The 21,312-nt window shown below is 45.8% G+C and overlaps 1 protein-coding gene across 4 annotated transcripts in view; it reads right to left on the bottom strand.

The window, feature by feature from the left end:
• The window catches only part of GPCPD1 (glycerophosphocholine phosphodiesterase 1), a 111,628-nt gene that overhangs the window by 56,034 nt on the left and 34,282 nt on the right, over window positions 1–21,312 (bottom strand). For all 4 annotated transcript variants that reach the window (XM_063918604.1, XM_063918605.1, XM_063918602.1 and 1 more), the window contains exons 6-7: window positions 19,852–19,893; window positions 4,507–4,630 (exon numbers count right to left, since the gene is read on the bottom strand). In XM_063918604.1, the coding sequence (XP_063774674.1) occupies window positions 4,507–4,630; window positions 19,852–19,893 (166 nt within the window). The remainder of the gene's footprint in view (window positions 1–4,506; window positions 4,631–19,851; window positions 19,894–21,312) is intronic.

Below are 21,312 nucleotides of genomic sequence, written 5' to 3'. Positions count from 1 at the left end.
CCATCCGGTAACACACTGCTACAGACTTTGCAATTATGCTTTTTAGTTTTTGCTGGTGCCTTACTCATTATGGCGACAGACAATACAATACAATACACAAAACACAGACACTTGCACGACTCAGTAAAATAGTACTAAGGTGTCTCTATATATATATATATATATATATATATATATATATATATATATATCTGGGCAAGTGCAGTACACGTGGCCAGTACTATGTAATGTGATCCCAAATTCCCTCTAACACCCCTGTGCCTCCGGTGGAGTAGAGATGTAGTACTGGAATGTTCTGGAATCACAGAGGAAGACACAGGAAGCATGGTTAAAAATGGCTGCCATGCTCTCACATAGAATCACAGTGCAGTTACTATGAAAGCCTGTGTAAATACCCCTGCAGCCTAGCATCTGCTGTTGCTGCAGGTTTATCTTATGCCGCTGTATTGCCCCCTTCTATTGCCCCTCTGTTATCTATCTCTGTTTATTGCCCCCCTCCGTGAGGTAATGCCCCCTCTTCCCCCTGCATGCTCTTTCAGATGCAGAGCGGCGGGCAGCGCAGCGTGTGGGGCCGCCAGCGGGAGCCAGGTATCGGGCGCAATGACAGATAGACAGAGAGCGGGGATCGTGAAGTGCTGTGAGCAGCGGGAGCCGGGTATCAAGCGCTGTGAGCAGCGGGAGTACAGCGGTGGGGGCCGGAGCAGCGTGAGCGGGCAGAGCAGCGGCGGCGGCCGGAGCCGGCGGCGGGCGTCTGCAGAGGGATCCCGGTGCATAACAATGTCCCCACACCTCGGGGCGGCAGCGGGAGCTGACCGCCCCGTTCACATACCTTCACTCCTGCAGCGTGTGATGAGGCTCCGACGGGGCTTCTGTACAAGCGCCGGCCAGCCTGTGCAGGAGGATCTGTGTGTGGCTGTGAGGGAGCTCATTCAGTGAGGACCGACACGCCACTGCTGCTATCAGCAGCTTGCACTATCCCTGACCCTGCCTTTTGGAAGGGGAAAAGGGATGTGAAAAAAAAAATTAAAATCTTAAAACAAAAATTCAAAAGAATTGTGGACCCAGCCACAAACGACCTGTTGCTACTTCGAGCACAGAAAAAACACTGAGGTACTCGGGGATATGGAGGGGTGGAGTGTTCTAAATTTAAATATTCAGTGCCCTGTTCCTACGGAAACCGTCCATATCCCAAGAGTACTCCAGTGACCCCTAGTGGATGAAAAAGAAATTTAAGATATCAAATCTGCACCCTTGGACCGTTCACACAGATGAGCACCAGCTTCATAAATATCCCCCCTCCCATACAAAGCAACATAGAGCGTCTATGTTGCTTTGTATGGTAAGCAGACAATGTCATTTGAGAGAAACTTGAGAAAATCCCAGACTACTCAAAATCTAGATTAAGTCACCTTTATTTTATACTGGTACTTAAAAAAAGCACAGGGACCAATTCAGTTAGCCGCTGTAGACTCGCACAGATTGTTCCCCAGTGTGAAGTGCCCGCAGCTATTGATTTACAGACCTGCAATCAACCCGCAAGAAGCCGCTGGGGCTGCACTTGATGCTCAGTTCTCCATGCACCCTCTAGAGGGGAGGTATTAACGTGACCGGCAGTCAGGAAACCGCCGGTCACAACACAGATGCCGGAAACCCGCTCCCTTACAGTCCCGCAGTCGGCATGCCGACTAACAAGGACTAATCCCACTTATGGGTGTCCACGACACCCATAGAGTAGGAATAAAACCTGTTTGCGAGCACAGCTCACCACCGAGCCCGCAAGGGACTTCGTTGCGCTTGCCCCACTGTCCCCGCCGCCCATCTAGATGCCAGCGTCTGTATGGTGACCGGCGGTCTCCTGACCACTGGTCACGCATACCCAACCCCTCTAGACGTGCAAGCCAAAATTAATGTTAACTGCAGCATGCTAGCTACTCGCGGATCTATCACGGATTAGCTCCATGCACTCTACCTGGGAAAACAGATCATACAAGTCAACCCGCTAAGTGAATCGGCCTCATAATATCATCATCTTAGTCTAGTCCTCCTAGAACCCCAATTTACTGCAACATGAGCACAAAACTTTTGCAGCAAACTCCTTTGGGTATTTATTGTTATTTTGTAATGCTGTTTGTACAGTATAGCACAGCGGTGCTTGAACATTTTTTCCTGTAGGGACCAAGGCCGCCGAGACATCAAGCAAGCCCCTGTTACTAGAGAGGGTGCAACCTAGAATGAAGCATGGCCATGCCCTTTATGAAGACAATTTCACTAAGAAGGGGCAAACTTTCCTGCCTCCATGGCTGGCCAGGCCCCCCATGATGGGACTGGGCCAGAGTTATTAGTACCTAGTCACAGAAAGGGTAGTGGATAAGTGGAATAGCCTCCCATCAGAGGTGGTAGAGGCTAAGACTGTAGAGCAATTTAAACATGCTTGGGATAGGCATATGAATATCCTTACAAAGAATTAAGGTTCAAAAAGGGTTGAGATTACCTAAAGGATAAAAAGTAAAAGGGGCAGACTAGATGGGCCAAGTTGTTCTTATCTGCCGTCAAATTCTATGTTTCTATGTTTACCTGCCTCACCCTATTCTTAGCACCCCTGGTTGGACCCAAAGAATCAGTGTCATTGCTTTGGACTCCTAAATGAGACAGTTCCCAAAAGAATGGATCAGATATCTGATTAACAGGAGACCCTAAATGGAGGTCTCCACTTGGAATTGCTCATGGTATGCTATTCTGGTCTACAGGGTAATATGGCCATACACTAGGAGCTGAGGCGGCAATAATTTATTCTCCATTTAATTATTTGTGCGTAAATTTGCTACTAAAGATGCAATCCCACAAAAACTTAACATAGGGGACATATGGGGCAGTATGTAATGACCTCCGAGATCACCGGATGTGCTGGATGCCGCCAGATCTCAGACATTTCTTTAAAAGGGGCATGCCGCACCTCCGGCCATCTCGGACGCCATTAAATCCCGCTGGTAGAGTTGAATGATGTACTACTTGCACTATAACTTTTCTCAGTATTCAAGTTCGTAGTTCACCTCACACTCCTGCCCTTTCAGCTATAAATGTGACCACTGAGGAGATGTGTGACCGACTGGCTCCGACTTAGAGAACAGGTTACACTCTCCTAATGAACAGCCTTGAGAGCTCAATCAAATGCTCCAGTTAAGACACGTTCTTGCATGGAAAGCCATAGAGCAATACAACAAGCAATATCTAAGAAGTTTTATGGGGGATTGCATCTTTAACTAGTTTCCATTTAAATAAAAAAAATAAAAAAGGCATCGTCTTACCTTACTGGATTATAATTACAGATGAGAAAGCCTACCCCACTGGATTTACAGAATTGACTTGAGTCAGTCTGGCTGCCTCAGTTATATGATAAAGCAAACATTCACTATGCGGATTAACTCATACTTTTTGATATCTGGATTAGTATAGAAAAGGGAAAACATTCCCATTATGTAACTTTAATTATAATTAGCATATAAAATGCAGTAAAAATTCAGTGCAAGAGAAGGTTGTACAGCAGCTTCCAGTCAACAAAGGTGGTGACTGTAGAGCTGAACATAAATATTAAGCCTGTGCCAAAAGGTGTTGCCTCGTACATGGAGTTACTGCAGTGACGCTATAGTCAAAGATTTAGAAAGGTTATTCTTATTTCACTACACTTATCAGGAGTCCTTTAGATTTACTAACTGTGGACAAGATTTTAGAATGTGCTTGAGCAAAAGTGGAAAATTATAGGCCCGATCTCCATAAAACTTAGTTACAAAGTTGGATCCACAAATACACTATAAAAAAGGACCAACATATGGTACCACTGTAGCTACTCGTGAATTGTCATATTGTTAAGATGTTGGTTCAGTTTAAAAAAAAAACAGTCTGCATCCACCCAGCAAAAAATATATCTTTAAAGTCTATTTTTATTAAAGGTCATTCAAAGCATAGTGAGAGGCTCAGAGATTTGTGATGCGAAGCCGCCCAGCCTGCAAATCACCCAAGGTCGATGTTGTTGCACGCTTCTCATCAGAGCGCCACAATCTTAAGTACCGTGGAGCAGGAGGCCGGTGGGGGATGGATGCCCTGTATGCTTTTTATCTGCCCCAATCTCAGGCCCACTAAGGGAGTGGGATTTATTTACTTCCTAACAGAGGATTTGGCTACTTAACAAAGAGAACCGGGTGACAGGTTGATTTTTAAAGGAATACTTTTGTTGCAAATAATCATGCAACCGATGTGTTTGCCTGATCCTTGTTGAAAACGTGTTATTTAAAAACCGGTGTTAAATCTTATATCTAAGGCAGGTGTGGGAAATCTCCACCGTCTGAACACAGTGCCCCCCTACTGCTCAGTTAATGGCTAATGAGCAAGTACCAGGCGAGAAGTACTCCAACCTGCGAGTAACATGGTTACACTAGTATCTGTACAAACAGCATTAGCTAAAGAAGGTGGCAATGCTCTGGAAAAAGCAAGACCAGTTTATCACCATACCTAAACCTAGACTTTTTAAATTTTTTCTTGGATATAGAAACAGGCTGTTTTTCAGAATAATGTAGACGTAATCTAAGCTCAGTCTGACATGTCAGCCATCCGGAATCCACTGTTTCAACGCCATCTGGCAAAGTAGATGAAAGTTATCAGTTGCAACAAACAACCCAAATCAGTTAAAAGTCACATACAAAAAAAACATCACTTCAATGGCCATTGATTAATTCAGTATCCATAGGCAACGTGATGTTTCTTTGCACTGAATAAGCAGCATCCAAAAAAGTTCAATGCATTAATAGTAAATGTAAGACTGAAAAGGACTTTACTTTGGTGTACCTTGTTTACTTGCGCAATGATAATATAAAGCGGACGCACACCCAAGTTTCAGCTGTCAGTTAGTACTTCGGTAAGACTTTGTGGAATCGTATACACACTGTTATAGATCACCATAAAAAAAATAAAAAATAAAAAAGGGACAAGTCTGTCGCGCCCCCCACCCCCCTTCCGCGCCACATACAATATTAACGTACATAGTCTACAAGGTAAACCAAACTAAAGGTAGGTCTTTGGTGTCCTTTTAGAATTAACCCCTTCCTTAAAGCCCATTAACATACAATTCACTAAATGTCAATTTAGCAATAAAGTATTACCATATAATATAATCCCCAAAACACCTTGAAAAAAAAAATGGTCTTACAAAAATAGGCCTTTAATGGATCGCCCATTAATATTCATTCACGGAAAGGTTTCGAGAACAGAAAATGCATTATCAAACCTTTATCACAACACATATGAATATGAGATGCAAGAAAGCCACAAGGGACCGTCTGCATTGTTCACCAAGCTCAGAGCAGCAGAATCCCTCAGCGCAGTTGAAAATCCCACGGATACAAGGAAAACAGAATATGGTGTCTAATGTTTATGTGATCAAATTCTACAAACCAACTGAGTGTTGGGACTTTATCTCTCTCTAAGGTCCGATACATTTCCACCTATGCGCGTTAAGGTTTAATATGTGTTGGACAAATCTTAACACAGAATAAAAGTCTGTTTTACATTCGTCCCACTGGACTGCTAGCCATTTGTAGCACAAATTGCACTATTTTTTCTTTTCTCTTCTATACACAAAAGAGTGAACTGAGATTAGGAGGAAGAACAACTTCCCTTTCCACCATGTGGTCCGATTTCACCATAAATAGAAGCTGGACAAATGTAATTCATTTGTAGAATCATTTCACAGAAATGTTACACATATAATGTTTTCCCCTTCCAAGTGCACGGAGGATTTAGCGCATATTGGACGTCCAAAAAGGAAGGATATATATCTTTACCCCTCTTGCTGTGAGGTGAACTGAAGAGCGGATTAATCCGAATTTAATGGAGTTTAACTCGCTCAAATAAAAAAAAAAAATAAGATTTAACTTACCGGTGAATCTATTTCTCGTAGTCCGTAGTGGATGCTGGGGACTCCGTAAGGACCATGGGGATAGACGGGCTCCGAAGGAGACATGGGCACTTTAAGAAAGAACTTAGGTTCTGGTGTGCTCTGGCTCCTCCCTCTATGCCCCTCCTCCAGACCTCAGAGAAACTGTGCCCAGAAGAGCTGACAGTACAAGGAAAGGATTTTGGTAATCCAGGGCAAGATTCATACCAGCCACACCAATCACACCGTATAACATGTGAAAACAACCAGTTAACAGTATGATTAACAGAGCATCAGGTCAACCCTGATGCAACCATAACATAACCCTTATTGAAGCAATAACTATATACAAGTATTGCAGAAGAATTCCGCACTTGGTACGGGCGCCCAGCATCCACTACGGACTACGAGAAATAGATTTACCGGTAAGTAAAATCTTATTTTCTCTAACGTCCTAGTGGATGCTGGGGACTCCGTAAGGACCATGGGGATTATACCAAAGCTCCCAAACGGGCGGGAGAGTGCGGATGACTCTGCAGCACCGATTGAGCAAACACAAGGTCCTCCTCAGCCAGGGTATCAAACTTGTAGAACTTTGCAAAAAAGTGTTTGAAGTGAACCTGGCCAAGTAGCTGCTCGGCAAAGCTGTAATGCCGAGACCCCTCGGGCAGCCGCCCAAGAAGAGCCCACCTTCCTAGTGGAATGGGCCTTAACTGATTTTGGCAGCAGCAATCCAGCCGCAGAATGAGCCTGCTGAATCGTGTTACAGATCCAGCGAGCAATAGTTTGCTTTGAAGCAGGAGCACCAAGCTTGTTGGAAGCATACAGGATAAACAAAGACTCTGTTTTCCTGACCCTAGCCGTTCTGGCTACATAAACCTTCAAAGCCCTGACCACATCAAGCAACTCGGAATCCTCCAAGTCAGTAGTAGCCACAGGCACCACAATAGGTTGGTTTATATGAAAGGAGGAAACCACTTTCGGCAGAAATTGTGGACGGGTCCGCAATTCTGCTCTATCCGCATGGAAAACCAGATAGGGGCTTTTATGTGACAACTCTGACACACGCCTAGCCGAAGCCAAGGCTAATAGCATGACCACCTTCCACGTGAGATATTTCAACTCCGTTTTGAGTGGTACAAACCAGTGGGATTTTCAGGAAACTCAACACCACGTTAAGATCCCAAGGTGCCACTGGAGGCACAAAAGGGGGCTGAATATGCAGCACTCCCTTTACAAACGTCTGAACTTCAGGTAGAGAAGTCAACTCCTTTTGAAAGAAAATGGATAGGGCCGAAATCTGGACCTTAATGGAACCCAATTTTAGGCCCAAATTAACTCCTGACTGTAGGAAGTGAAGGAAAGGGCCCAGCTGGAATTCCTCCGTAGGGGCATTCCTGGCCTCACACCAAGCAACATACTTTCGCCATATAAGGTGATAATGTTGAGCTGTCACGTCCTTCCTAGCCTTTATCAGCGTAGGAATGACCTCATCCGGAATGTCTTTCTCTGCTAGGATTCGGCGTTCAACCGCCATGTCGTCAAATGCAGCCGCGGTAAGTCTTGGAACAGACAGGGCCCCTGTTGCAACAAGTCCTGTCTTAGAGGAAGAGGCCACGGGTCCTCTGTGAGCATTTCTTGCAGATCTGGATACCAAGTCCTTCGTGGCCAATCTGGAACAATGAGTATAGTTCTCACTTCTCTTTTTCTTATTATCCTCAGCACCTTGGGTATGAGAGGAAGAGGAGGAAATACATAGACCGACTGGAACACCCACGGTGTCACCAGGGCGTCTACAGCTATCGCCTAAAGGTCTCTTGACCTAGCGCAATACCTCTGTAGCTTTTTGTTGAGGCGGGATGCCATCATGTCCACCTGTGGCAGTTCCCACAGACTTGTCATCTGTGCGAAGACTTCCTGATGAAGTCCCCACTCTCCCGGGTGGAGGTCGTGTCTGCTGAGGAAGTCTGCTTCCAAGTTGTCCACTCCCGGGATGAACACTGCTGACAGTGCGCTTACGTGATTTTCCGCCCAGCGAAGAATTCTGGTGGCTTCCGCCATCACCACCCTGCTCCTTGTGCCGCCTTGTCGGTTTACATGAGCCACTGCGGTGATGTTGTCTGACTGAATCAGAACCGGTTGGTCGCGAAGCAGGGTCTCCGCTTGACGTAGGGCGTTGTATATGGCCCTTAGTCCCAGGATGTTGATGTGAAGGCAAGTCTCCTGACTTGACCACAGACCTTGGAAATTTCTTCCCTGTGTGACTGCTCCCCACCCTCGGAGGCTTGCATCCGTGGTCACCAAGACCCAGTCCTGAATGCCGAATCTGCGGCCCTCGAGAAGGTGAGCACTCTGCAGCCACCACAGGAGAGACACCCTTGCCCTGGGGGATAGGGTGATTAAACGATGCATCTGAAGATGTGATCCGGACCACTTGTCCAGTAAGTCCCAGTGAAAGGTCCTCGCATGGAACCTGCCGAAGGGAATGGCCTCGTATGATGCCCCCATCTTTCCCAGGACTCGAGTGCAGTAATGCACTGACACCTGTTTTGGTTTTAATAGGTTCCTGACCAGTGTCATGAGTTCCTGAGCTTTCTCTATCGGGAGATCAACCCTTTTCTGGTCTGTGTCTAGAATCATGCCTAGGAAAGGCAGACGAGTCGTAGGAACCAACTGCGACTTTGGAATATTTAGAATCCAGCCATGTTGCCATAACACTTCCAGAGAAAGTGCTACGCTGATCAGCAACTGCACTCTTGATCTCGCTTTTATGAGGAGATCGTCCAAGTATGGGATAATTGTGACCCCTTGCTTCCGCAGGAGTACCATCATTTCAGCCATTACCTTGGTAAATATTCTCGGAGCCGTGGAGAGACCAAACGGCAACGTCTGAAATTGGTAATGACAATCCTGTACCACAAATCTGAGGTACGCCTGATGAGGTGGATTAATGGGGACATGAAGGTATGCATCCTTTATGTCCAGAGACACCAAAAAATCCCCCCCCTTCCAGGCTTGCGATGACCGCTCTCAGCGATTCCATCTTGAACTTGAACCTTTTCAGGTACATGTTCAGGGATTTTAAATTCAATATGGGTCTGACCGAACCGTCCGGTTTCGCAACTACAAACATGGTCGAATAATGACCCTTCCCTTGTTGAAGGATGGGAACCTTGACCACCACCTGTTGAAGATACAATTTGTGAATTGCAGTTAACACTATTTCCCTCTCGTGGGGGGAAGCTGGCAGGGCCGATTTGAGGTATCGGTGAGGGAGCATCTCCTCGAATTCCAGCTTGTATCCCTAAGACACAATATCTATTGCCCAGGGATCCAACTGGGAGTGAACCCACTTGTGGCTGAAATTTCGAAGACGTGCCCCCACCAGGCCCAGCTCCGCCTGTGGAGCCCCAGCGTCATGCGGTGGATTTTGTAGAGGCCGGGGAGGACTTCTGTTCCTGGGAACTAGCTGTGTTGTGCAGCTTTTTTCCTCTGCCCCTGCCTCTGGCAAGAAAGGACGCACCTCGGACTTTCTTGTTTTTCTGTGATCGAAAGGACTGCATTTGATAATACGGTGCTCTCTTAGGCTGTGAGTAAACATATGGCAAAAAATTTGACTTTCCAGTAGTAGCTGTGGAGACCAGGTCCGAGAGACCCCCCCCAAACAATTCCTCACCCTTGTAAGGTAAAACCTCCATATGCCTTTTTGAGTCGGCATCACCTGTCCATTGCCGAGTCCACAGGACCCTTCTGGCAGAAATTGACATAGCATTTATTCTAGAACCCAGTAGACTAATGTCTCTTTGAGCATCTCTCATATATAGGACAGCGTCTTTAATATGCCCCAAGGTCAACAATATAGTATCCTTGTCTAAGGTATCAATTTCCTCAGATAAGGTATCCGTCCATGCTGCTACAGCACTACACACCCAGGCCGACGCGATCGCCGGCCTCAGCAAGGTACCCGAATGTGTATAAATGGACTTCAGGGTAACCTCCTGTTTGCGATCCGCAGCATCTTTGAGGGTAGCCGTATCCTGTGACGGCAGGGCTACCTTCTTGGATAAGCGTGTTAAAGCTTTGTCCCTTAGGGGAGGATTCCCAGCATAACCTGTCCATTGGTGGGAAAGGATACGCCATAAGAATCCTTTTGGAGATCTGCAGTTTTTTTTCTGGAGATTCCCAAGCCTTTTCACATAACTCATTTAGCTCATGTGAGGGGGTAAAGGTTACCTCCAGCTTCTTTTCCCCATACATATGTACCCTCTTGTCAGGGACTGGGGTTTCCTCTGTGATGTGCAACACATCCTTAATTGCTATAATCATATAACGGATGGATTTAGCCAATTTTGGCTGTAACTTTGCATCATCGTAATCGACACTGGAGTCAGAGTTCATGTCGGTATCTGTGTCAACAATTTGGGATAGTGTGCGCTTCTGAGACCCTGACGGCCTCTGCGACATAGGATCAGGCACGGGTTGGGACCCTGACTGTCCTGAGGCTTCAGCTTTTTCTAACCTTTTATGCAAGGAATTAACATTATCATTTAAAACCTTCCACATATCCATCCAATCAGGTGTCGGCGCCCTCGGCGGAGACACCACATTCATTTGCTCCCGCTCTGCTTCCACATAGCCTTCCTCGTCAAACATGTCGACACAAGCGTACCGACACCACACACACAGGGAATGCCCTTTTTGAAGACAGTTCCCCCACAAGGCCCTTAGGAGAGACAGAGAGAGAGAGAGTATGCCAGCACACACCCCAGCGCTATAAACCCAGGAATAACACAGTAACTTAATGTTAACCCAGTAGCTGCTGTTTATATTGTTTTTGCGCCTAATTATGTGCCCCCTTCTCTTTTTACCCTCTTCTACCATGTATCTGCAGGGGAGAGCCTGGGGAGCTTCCTCTCAGCGGAGCTGTGGAGAAAAAATGGCGCTGGTGAGTGCTGAGGAAGAAGCCCCGCCCCCTCAGCGGCGGGCTTCTGTCCCGCTTAAATATTACATTTTTGGCAGGGGCTCATACATATATACAGTGCCCAACTGTATATATGTTAAACTTTTGCCAAAAGAGGTCCCAATTGCTGCCTAGGGCGCCCCCCCCCCCCCCCCTGCGCCCTGCACTCTTACAGTGACCGGAGTATGTGAGATGTGTGGGAGCAATGGCGCACAGCTGCAGTGCTCTGCGTTACCTCAGTGAAGAACACGGAGTCTTCTGCCGCTTGTGAAGTCTTCTTTGCTTCTCATACTCACCCGGCTTCTGTCTTCCGGCTCTGCGAGGGGGACGGCGGCGCGGCTCTGGGATCGGACGGCGAGGGTGAGATCCTGTGTACGATCCCTCTGGAGCCAATGGTGTCCAGTAGCCTAAGAAGCAGGACCTAGCTTCAGAGAGTAGGGCTGCTTCTCTCCCCTCTGTCCCGCGATGCAGGGAGTCTGTTGCCAGCAGAGCTCCCTGAAAATAAAAAATCTAACAAAATGCTTTCTCTCAGCAAACTCAGGAGAGCTCACTGAACAGCACCCAGCTCGTCCGGCACAGATTCAAACTGAGGTCTGGAGGAGGGACATAGAGGGAGGAGCCAGAGCACACCAGAATCTAAATTCTTTTTTAAAGTGCCAATGTCTCCTGCGGAGCCAGTCTATTCCCCATGGTCCTTACGGAGTCCCCAGCATCCACTAGGACGTTAGAGAAATAAAAAATGGGGCATAAGTCTATCCTTTTAGTATTAGGAATCACCAAGAAGTCCTATAGCCATGGAACATTGTAAGCCAGTTGAGTATTGTATACTTATAATACACAAGTGATTAGTGTTATTATAGGTTGTGAACAAACAAGTATTAACTTTGTAGCTAAAACGCAAATAAAACATTTTAATAATAAAGCCTTATCTGCAGCTTCAGTGCTGTAAGGTTCAGATACCCAGTACCCGTTGCTCATTGAGGATTATAGAGTAGCATTGGCTGATGGTAGGGGAACGGTCATATTCCGAGACGGGTCACATGTGCAGGGCACCGGCTGACCATGTGCTTCAGTGGACATGTTTATTAAAGTTACTCAGTTCTTACAAGTTACTTAAGGATATTGGCATACGGAATTAAAAAATGTAAGAACAATGGGCAATTATTTAATACTGGTAGTTGTACAGATATTTATTCAAGGTTCAGCAAGAGATCAATCAGACGTCACTTAAGAACGTAGATCTTTAAATGGTCAGAGGAATTATCTTTGTGAATGCAAAGCAGATGGTACATTATGCCCAATATTACTGCCGTCTCACATAGACTATGGAGTGGTTCACGGATGTTGCTGGGACAGTCTGAACCTAGAAAATACAAGAACAAGCCAATATATGCATAAACTAGTGATAATAGAAGTATAACTGGAAGACCAGTGACATCACTTCCTTAGGAACACCAGCGTATTATAAGGAATAACATAGCCTGTATTGTATATTATAAGAACACAATAATCACTGCAGTTTTCAACGTCCTTTAGTACAGCAGGCATCATTGTGCCTTGACATTATTACAGAGCTTCTTGGTCATTTGTAATAACTTTAGGAGTTTACAGGCACATTCATCTATGCATTATTCACAATATTATTTTACGGATAATAGAAGAGTTTCAGCAGAGTTCCAATTACAGAATGTTGAAGTGATATCACCAATTACAGCGACACAGTATACAGCAGTGGTTACCAAGAACCCCTCCCTCCAGCCTGAGCTATGGTAGTTGTTCCCAAACCAAGAGAATGTGCCTTTCAATGAATCCTCCCGCTCAAACACACACCATCTACATTGCCATTTAGAGTTGTTTAGCTTAAATATTATAAGCTACATACTTCCATAGGGGGCAGTGCGGCTTTAAGATCGCAAACAAAAAATAAAAGCAGGTTCCCAAAGGCCACAACAGTCAAAGCTCACCTGTTCTATTACAGCGAGCCTAATTTAAAAGCAATGTGTTGAATCCCATCCAATGAATCTCCCATTCACACAAATGGTAAGCCCATGGAGTAAAGGTGCCTACACACTGGGCGATAAATCGTTCATATCTTTCAGTGGTGATGCATCAACGATGAACGATGCGCGTGCCCGCAATCGTTCATGTTTGAACGATCATCGTTGATACATGCCAGTCAATTTGGACGATATAGATGTATGTACTCTCATATTGTCCAAATTAACCATCGATATCGTCCAGTGTGTAGTAAAAATAGAACATAGATAATATCGTTGGTTGATAATATCGATGGTCGAAAACATCGCCCAGTGTGTAGGCCCCTTTAGGCCATCTGCATGTGCTGCCTTAGTAGAACGTAGCCCCGGACTGTTTGAGCCTTTGAGTACCTGCTGGATCGGATGGATCAACACACCAAAAAGATAATAAACTATATTTTTTCATACTCAAGACTATTTTAAATGTATTCTTTAAAACAGGAAAATAAGAATTTACTTACCGATAATTCTATTTCTCGGAGTCCGTAGTGGATGCTGGGGTTCCTGAAAGGACCATGGGGAACAGCGGCTCCGCAGGAGACAGGGCACAAAAAGTAAAGCTTTCCGATCAGGTGGTGTGCACTGGCTCCTCCCCCCATGACCCTCCTCCAGACTCCAGTCAGGTACTGTGCCCGGACGAGCGTACACAATAAAGGAGGAATTTTGAATCCCGGGTAAGACTCATACCAGCCACACCAATCACACTGTACAACCTGTGATCTGAACCCAGTTAACAGTATGATAACAGCGGAGCCTCTGAAAAGATGGCTCACAACAACAATAACCCGATTTAGTTAGCAATAACTATGTACAAGTATTGCAGATAATCCGCACTTGGGATGGGCGCCCAGCATCCACTACGGACTCCGAGAAATAGAATTATCGGTAAGTAAATTCTTATTTTCTCTATCGTCCTTGTGGATGCTGGGGTTCCTGAAAGGACCATGGGGATTATACCAAAGCTCCCAAACGGGCGGGAGAGTGCGGATGACTCTGCAGCACCGAATGAGAGAACTCCAGGTCCTCTTTTGCCAGGGTATCAAATTTGTAGAATTTTACAAACGTGTTCTCCCCCGACCACGTAGCTGCTCGGCAAAGTTGTAATGCCGAGACCCCTCGGGCAGCCGCCCAAGATGAGCCCACCTTCCTTGTGGAATGGGCCTTAACAGATTTAGACTGTGGCAGGCCTGCCACAGAATGTGCAAGTTGAATTGTGCTACCAATCCCACGAGCAATCGACTGCCTAGAAGCAGAAGCACCCAGCATTGTTGGGTGCATACAGGATAAACAGCAAGTCAGATTTCCTGACTCCAGCCAACCTGGAAACTATATTTTCAGGGCCCTGATAACATCCAGCAACTTGGAGTCCTCCAAGTCCCTAGTAGCCGCAGGTACCACAATAAGCTGGTTCAGGTGAAACGCTGACACCACCTTAAGGAGAAACTGGGGACGAGTCCGCAGCTTTGCTCTGTCCGAATGGACAATCAGATATGGCTTTGTGAGATAAAGCCGCCAATTCTGACACTCGCCTGGCCGAGGCCAGGACCAACAGCATGGTCATTTTCCATGTGAGATATATCAAATCCACAGATTTGAGTTGTTTAAACCAATGTGATTTTTTTTTTAGGAATCCCAAAACTACGTTGAGATCGCCCAGTGCCACTGGAGACATCAAAGGGGCTGTATATGCAGTACTCCCTTAACAACTTCTGGACTTCAGGAACTGAAGCCAATTTCTTTCTGGAAGAAAATCAACAGGCCGAAATTTGAACCTTAATGGACCAATTTTGAGACCCATAGACACTCCTGTTTGCAGGAAATGTAGAAATTAACCTAGTTGAAATTCTTCCGTGGAGCCTTCCTGGACTCACACCCTGGCACATATTTTCACCTAAGTGGTGATAATGTTGTGCGGTCACCTCCTTCCTGGCTCTGACCAGGGTAGGGATGACCTCTTCCGGAATGCCTCTTTCCCTTAGGATCCGGCGTTCACCCGCCTTGGCGTCAACGCAGCTGCGGTAAGTCCCGGAACAGACACGGTTCTTGCCGAATCAAGACCCTTCTTAGTATCTCTTGAAGTTCCGGGAACCAAGTCCTTCTTGGCCAAACCGGAGCCACGAGTATAGTTCTTACTCCTCTCCTTCCTATCATTTTCAATACATTGGGTATGAAAAGCAGAGGATGGAACACATACACCGACTGGTACACCGACGGTGTTACCAGAGCGTCCCAGCTATTGCCTGAGTGTCTCTTGACCTGGCGCTTCAGGTGGGACGCCATCATAACCACCTTTGGTCTTTCCCAATGGTTTACAATCATGTGGAAACTTCCAGATTAAGTTTCCACTTTTCCGGGTGGAATTCATTTATGCTGAGGAAATCTTCCCAGTTGCCCACTCCCGGAATGAACACTGCTGACAGTGTTATCACATGATTTTCCGCCCAGCGAAGAATCCTTGCTGTCATTGCCCTCCTGCTTCTTGTGTCGCCCCGTCTGATAACGTGGGCGACAGCCATGATGATGTCCTACTGGATCAGCACCGGTTGACTTTGAAGCAGGAGTCTTCCTAGGCTCAGAGCATTGTAAATTGCCCTTAGCTCCAGTATATTCATGTGGAGAGAAGTCTCCAGACTTGACCACACTTCCTTGGAAATTTTTTCCCTGTGTGACTACTCCCCAGCCTCTCAGGCTGGTATCCGTGGTCCCCAGAACACAGTCCTGAATGCTGAGTGTGCTGCCCTCTAAAAGATGAGCACTCTGCAGCCCCCACAGAAGAGACACCCTTGTCCTTGGAGACAGGATTATCCACTGATGCATCTGAAAATGCGATCCGGACCATTCGTCCAGCAAATCCCCTGAGATCTGCCGAATGGAATCGCTTCGTAAGAAGCCACCATTTTTCCCAGGACTCCTGTGCATTGATGCACTGATACTTGGCCTGGTTTTAGGAGGTTTCTGACTAGGTCGAATAACTCCTTGGCTTTTTCCTCCCGGAGGAACACCTTTTTCTGGACTATGCCCAGAATCATTCCTAGGAACAGCAGACGTATCGTCGGAAAACAGCTGCGATTCTTGGAATATTTAGAATCCAGTCGTGCTGTCGTAGAACTACTTTAGATAGTGCTCTTCCGACCTCCAACTGTTCTCTGGAACTTGCCCTTTTCAGGATATCGTCCAAGTAAGGGATAATTTAGATGCCTTTTTTCTTTGAAGAAACATCTTTTCGGCCATTACCTTGGTAAAAGGCCCGGGGTGCCGTGGATAATTCAAACGGCATCGTCTGAAACTGATATTGACAGTTCTGTACCACGAACCAGAGGTACCCTTGTTGAGAAGGGCAAATTTGGACATGGAGGTAATCCTTGATGTCCAGGGACACCATATAGTCCCCTTTTTTCCGGTTCGCTATCACTGCTCTGAGTGACTCCATCTCGATTTGAACCTTTTATGTAAGTGTTCAAAGATTTCAGTTTAGACTATGTCTCACCAAGCCGTCTGGCGTCAGTACCACAATATAGTGTGGAAAAATAATACCCTTTTCCTTGTTGTAGGAGGGGTACTTTGATTATCACCTGCTGGATATACAGCTTGTGAATTGTTTCCAATGCTGCCTCCCTGTCGGAGGGAGCCGTTGGTAAAGCAGACTTCAGAAACCTGCGAGGAGAAGATGTCTCGACTCTCCAATCTGTACCCCTGGGATAATACTTGTACTATCTAGGGGTCAACCTGCGAGTGATCCCACTGCGCGCTGAGACTCTTGAGACTACCCCCCCACCTTGAGTCCGCTTGCATGGCCCCAGCGTCATGCTGAGGACTTGGCAGACGCGGTGGAGGGCTTCTTTTCCTGGGAAGGGGCTGCCTGCTGCAGTCTACTTCCCTTACCTCTATGTCTGGGCAGATATGACTGGCCTTTTGCCTGCATGCCCTCATGGGAAAGGAAGGATTGAGGCTGAAAAGACGGTGTCTTTTTCAGCTGAGATGTAACTTGGGGTAAAAAGGTTGGATTTCCCAGCTGTTGCCGTGGTCCCCAGGTCCGATGGACCGACCCCACTAACTCCTTCCCTTTATACGGCAATACTTCCATGTGCCGTATGGGATCTGTATCACCTGACCACTGTCGTGTCCATGACATCTTCTGGGTGATATGGACAACGTACTTATCTTGATGCCAGAGAGCAAATATCCCTCTGTGCATCTCACGTACATATATATAGAATGCATCCTATTAAATGCTCTATATGAATAAAATATTTTCAGTCAGGGAATCCGACCAAGCCAACCCAGCACTGCATCTCCAGGCTGATGGCGATCGCTGGTCGCAGTATAACCACCGTATGTGTGTATATACTTTTTAGGATATCTTTCCAGCTTCCTATCAGCTGGCTCCTTGAGGGCGGCCGTATCTGGAGACGGTAACACCACTTGATAAGCGTGTGAGCGCCTTATCACCCTAAGGGGTGTTTCCCAACGCGCCCTAATTTCTGGCGGGAAAGGGTATAACGCCAATATTTGCTATCGGGGTAACCCCACGCATCATCACACACTTCATTTTATTTTATCTGATTCAGGAAAAACTACAGGTAGTTTTTTCACTCCCACATAATACCCTTTTTTGTGGTACTTGTAGTATCAGAAATATGCAACACCTCCTTCATTGCCCTTAACGTGTGGCCCTAATGAGAAATACGTTTGTTTATTCACCGTCGACACTGGATTCAGTGTCCGTGTCTGTGTCTGTGTCGACCGACTGAGGTAAATGGGCGTTTTTAACGCCCCTGACGGTGTTTCTGAGACGCCTGGACCGGTACTAATAGTTTGTCGGCCGTCTCACGTCGTCAACCGACCTTGCAGCGTGTTGACATTCTCACGTAATTCCCTAAATAAGCCATCCATTCCGGTGTCGACTCCCTAGAGAGTGACATCACCATTACAGGCAATTTCTCCGCCTCCTCACCAACATCGTCCTCATACATGTCGACACACACGTACCGACACACAGCACACACACCGGGAATGCTCTGACAGAGGACAGGACCCACACTAGCCCTTTGGGGAGACAGAGGGAGAGTTTGCCAGCACACACCAAAACGCTATAATTATATAGGGACAACCTTATATAAGTGTTTTCCCTTATAGCATCTTTATATATATCTCAATATCGCCAAAATCAGTGCCCCCCCTCTCTGTTTTAACCCTGTTTCTGTAGTGCAGTGCAGGGGAGAGCCTGGGAGCCTTCTCTCCAGGCTTTCTGTGAGAGAAAATGGCGCTGTGTGCTGAGGAGATAGGCCCCGCCCCTTTTTCGGCGGGCTCGTCTCCCGCTATTTAGTGAATCTTGGCAGGGGTTAAATATCTCCATATAGCCTCTGGGGGCTATATGTGAGGTATTTTTCGCCAAAAAAGGTTTTCATTTGCCTCCCAGGGCGCCCCCCTCCCAGCGCCCTGCACCCTCAGTGACTGCCGTGTGAAGTGTGCTGAGAGGAAAATGGCGCACAGCTGCAGTGCTGTGCGCTACCTTTAGAAGACTGCAGGAGTCTTCAGCCGCCGATTCTGGACCTCTTCTTACTTCAGCATCTGCAAGGGGGCCGGCGGCGCGGCTCCGGTGACCATCCAGGCTGTACCTGTGATCGTCCCTCTGGAGCTGATGTCCAGTAGCCAAGAAGCCAATCCATCCTGCACGCAGGTGAGTTCACTCCTTCTCCCCTAAGTCCCTCGTTGCAGTGATCCTGTTGCCAGCAGGACTCACTGTAAAATAAAAAACCTAAGCTAAACTTTCTCTAAGCAGCTCTTTAGGAGAGCCACCTAGATTGCACCCTTCTCGGCCGGGCACAAAAATCTAACTGGAGTCTGGAGGAGGGTCATGGGGGGAGGAGCCAGTGCACACCACCTGATCGGAAAGCTTTACTTTTTGTGCCCTGTCTCCTGCGGAGCCGCTGTTCCCCATGGTCCTTTCAGGAACCCCAGCATCCACAAGGACGATAGAGAAAATGTGTTAAATTATCATTTGTATTTCATGTTCTAACAATAATTAAATGTAATACGTTTGTGTAAGAAGCAATGAACCGTATATTTATTTTCCTATTTCACACCATTGTCTGTGAAAGCAGCGTTTCTGTAATTCTTTCAGTCTGTATTATTAGCAAATCCCGTCATTGTCCGTGCTCAATACTGGAGTAACAATTATTCAAACAGTTCGGAATTAAAAAGAGGAACATTATGTTTATCTGCTGAAGAGCAATCCAAGATTCTTATAGGGGGTCAATTTATATAAGTGAAAGGGGGTGACTTGGCGGCACCTTGTCTCACCCCCCTCATGGCCTGAGTTTTCTTAGGATTCACAGATTATTATTATTATTATTATTATTTTTTTAACACAACCCTTTGGGGCTGCAGACAGAAATCGGCGAATCTGGAGCTACCATTGGCGTGGCATATAGCAGCACTTAGGACCATCGGTGGGTCCAAATAACGATTACCAGACACAAAAAGATTAAGCCACCACATACAGAAGTGAAACATTAATAATGCACCATGTGTAGCCAAGCTTTAAGCAACAGGTCCATATATATTGATGTTAGAGATGCCTGTACATTAGTGCATTGCATATACTATACTGGACAGTGTAATAATTGCCTTTTCTAGCAATCTAGAACCAATGGCTAAAACGGAGAAAGGTTTACACCTAATGTCAGAGCAGGCCCTTCCGAAACTGACACCCCTACAGTGGAGACAACAGTTTTGGGAGTAAGTTGCAACTAAGCAATATGAACAGATTTGTTATACTCCCATATGGAAAGTGTAAGGTTTTTTTTTGCCTTTATAGTAGTGTAGTTCATGCTTTTCAAATCACCGTAAGATACCGGAAGGTGCGTTTCAGAACTACACTATGAATGACTTATTTCCTTGATAATGAAATAAATCATTTAACTTACTGTGAATTCCAAATTCTCCATCATCAATAAAAGATTCATTATCTGTAAATAAAACAAACTTCATTAAAAGCAACACCAGAAAACACAAAGTTACAACTTACTGTATTCTACTACCAAAGCTGGTTTTGTTACACTTATGCTGGGTACACATTACAGGATGTGTGTGCCCAGCCGACACAACAGCCAATGTATTGTTACATCGGCCATCGCGTACACACTGAACCATGTAATGAACGATGGAACAATCTGTCGATACGTCCTTCTTTACTATGCATGGCGCCACAAACATTGTCAGATTGACAAACCATGACACGGGCGTGCACAAAGTACACACACACACACACTGGATGATTTGAACGCATTGTTGTTCCGATACATTGGAAATCGATAAATCGTTCAAGATATCATCTAGTGTGTACCCAGTTTGACACTATAAGTCACGTTTCCTTGATTTTGTTAGAAGAACATGGAGTGGCAGATGACTGATGAGACTACAGAACCTGCACCACACCAATAGTATATTTTATATTAATATTTTAGCGTTTTCAGAATTGATTTTAAATTGTAACTAAAGAAAACTAAAATGCTTGTTATGGCCAAATGGGCTCACTATGGAGGTGGGGGGGATATTCAATTAACTGCCGTTTTCTTTCGACTGGTCGAAAAAAGGCACTAATCCGACACAGGGTATTCAATTGTGGGCTAAAATTGCGCCAAAATCTGAGGAAAACTCTTGCAAATTCGCCGACACATGTGGTTTTCGCCAGTGCCAGATTTTTTGACCAGTCGAAATAAATGGCACGGGCACTGAATAGTTTGAATGGAAATTCGACCTAAAAATGGACAAAAAGTGTTGTTTTTTCGAGTGGTTGAAAAAACAGCACTAATTGAATACCCCTTATATGTACCCCAGCCTTAATATATTCTACACATCTAGGAACTATACTATACTATACTATACAGGCAAACCTTGGGAAGCATAGGGGGAGACTTATCAAGTCTTCTAAACAGTGAAGTTGCCCATAGCAACCAATCAGCTGCTTTCCACCATTTTATAGAATGAACTTCATACACGTTAACTAGTAAGATGATCAGTTGCTATCGGCAACATTGCCACTCTATAGGCTTGACACAACTTCCCCTTACTGCTACAGGAGGGGGTGGTAGGACAAAAGGAACACTCTAGAGTGCCCATGATAAACATGGAACCAGTATTACCATGCTTAGAGTCTTAATAATAGTTGCAAACTAAGGATTGGGGTCCTAAAGTTGGCTTTCAGTTGCTCAGTATATTAAAGAAGCCCTGTAGTCTCTGTCATACATTATCCAATACTCAGGAACAGTAGGGAATGGCTTTATAGACCGTTCTGAATGTTGAACAATCATTATAAGGACTACAGTGAAATGTTTTTCCCCCAATGATGTTAATAATAAGAATTTACTTACTGATAATTCTATTTC

This window comes from Pseudophryne corroboree, chromosome 4, assembly GCF_028390025.1.
Source record: "Pseudophryne corroboree isolate aPseCor3 chromosome 4, aPseCor3.hap2, whole genome shotgun sequence".
NCBI lineage: Eukaryota > Metazoa > Chordata > Amphibia > Anura > Myobatrachidae > Pseudophryne > Pseudophryne corroboree.
Note: the sequence above shows the minus strand (reverse complement) of the source record. Positions and strands in the feature narration are given on the sequence as shown.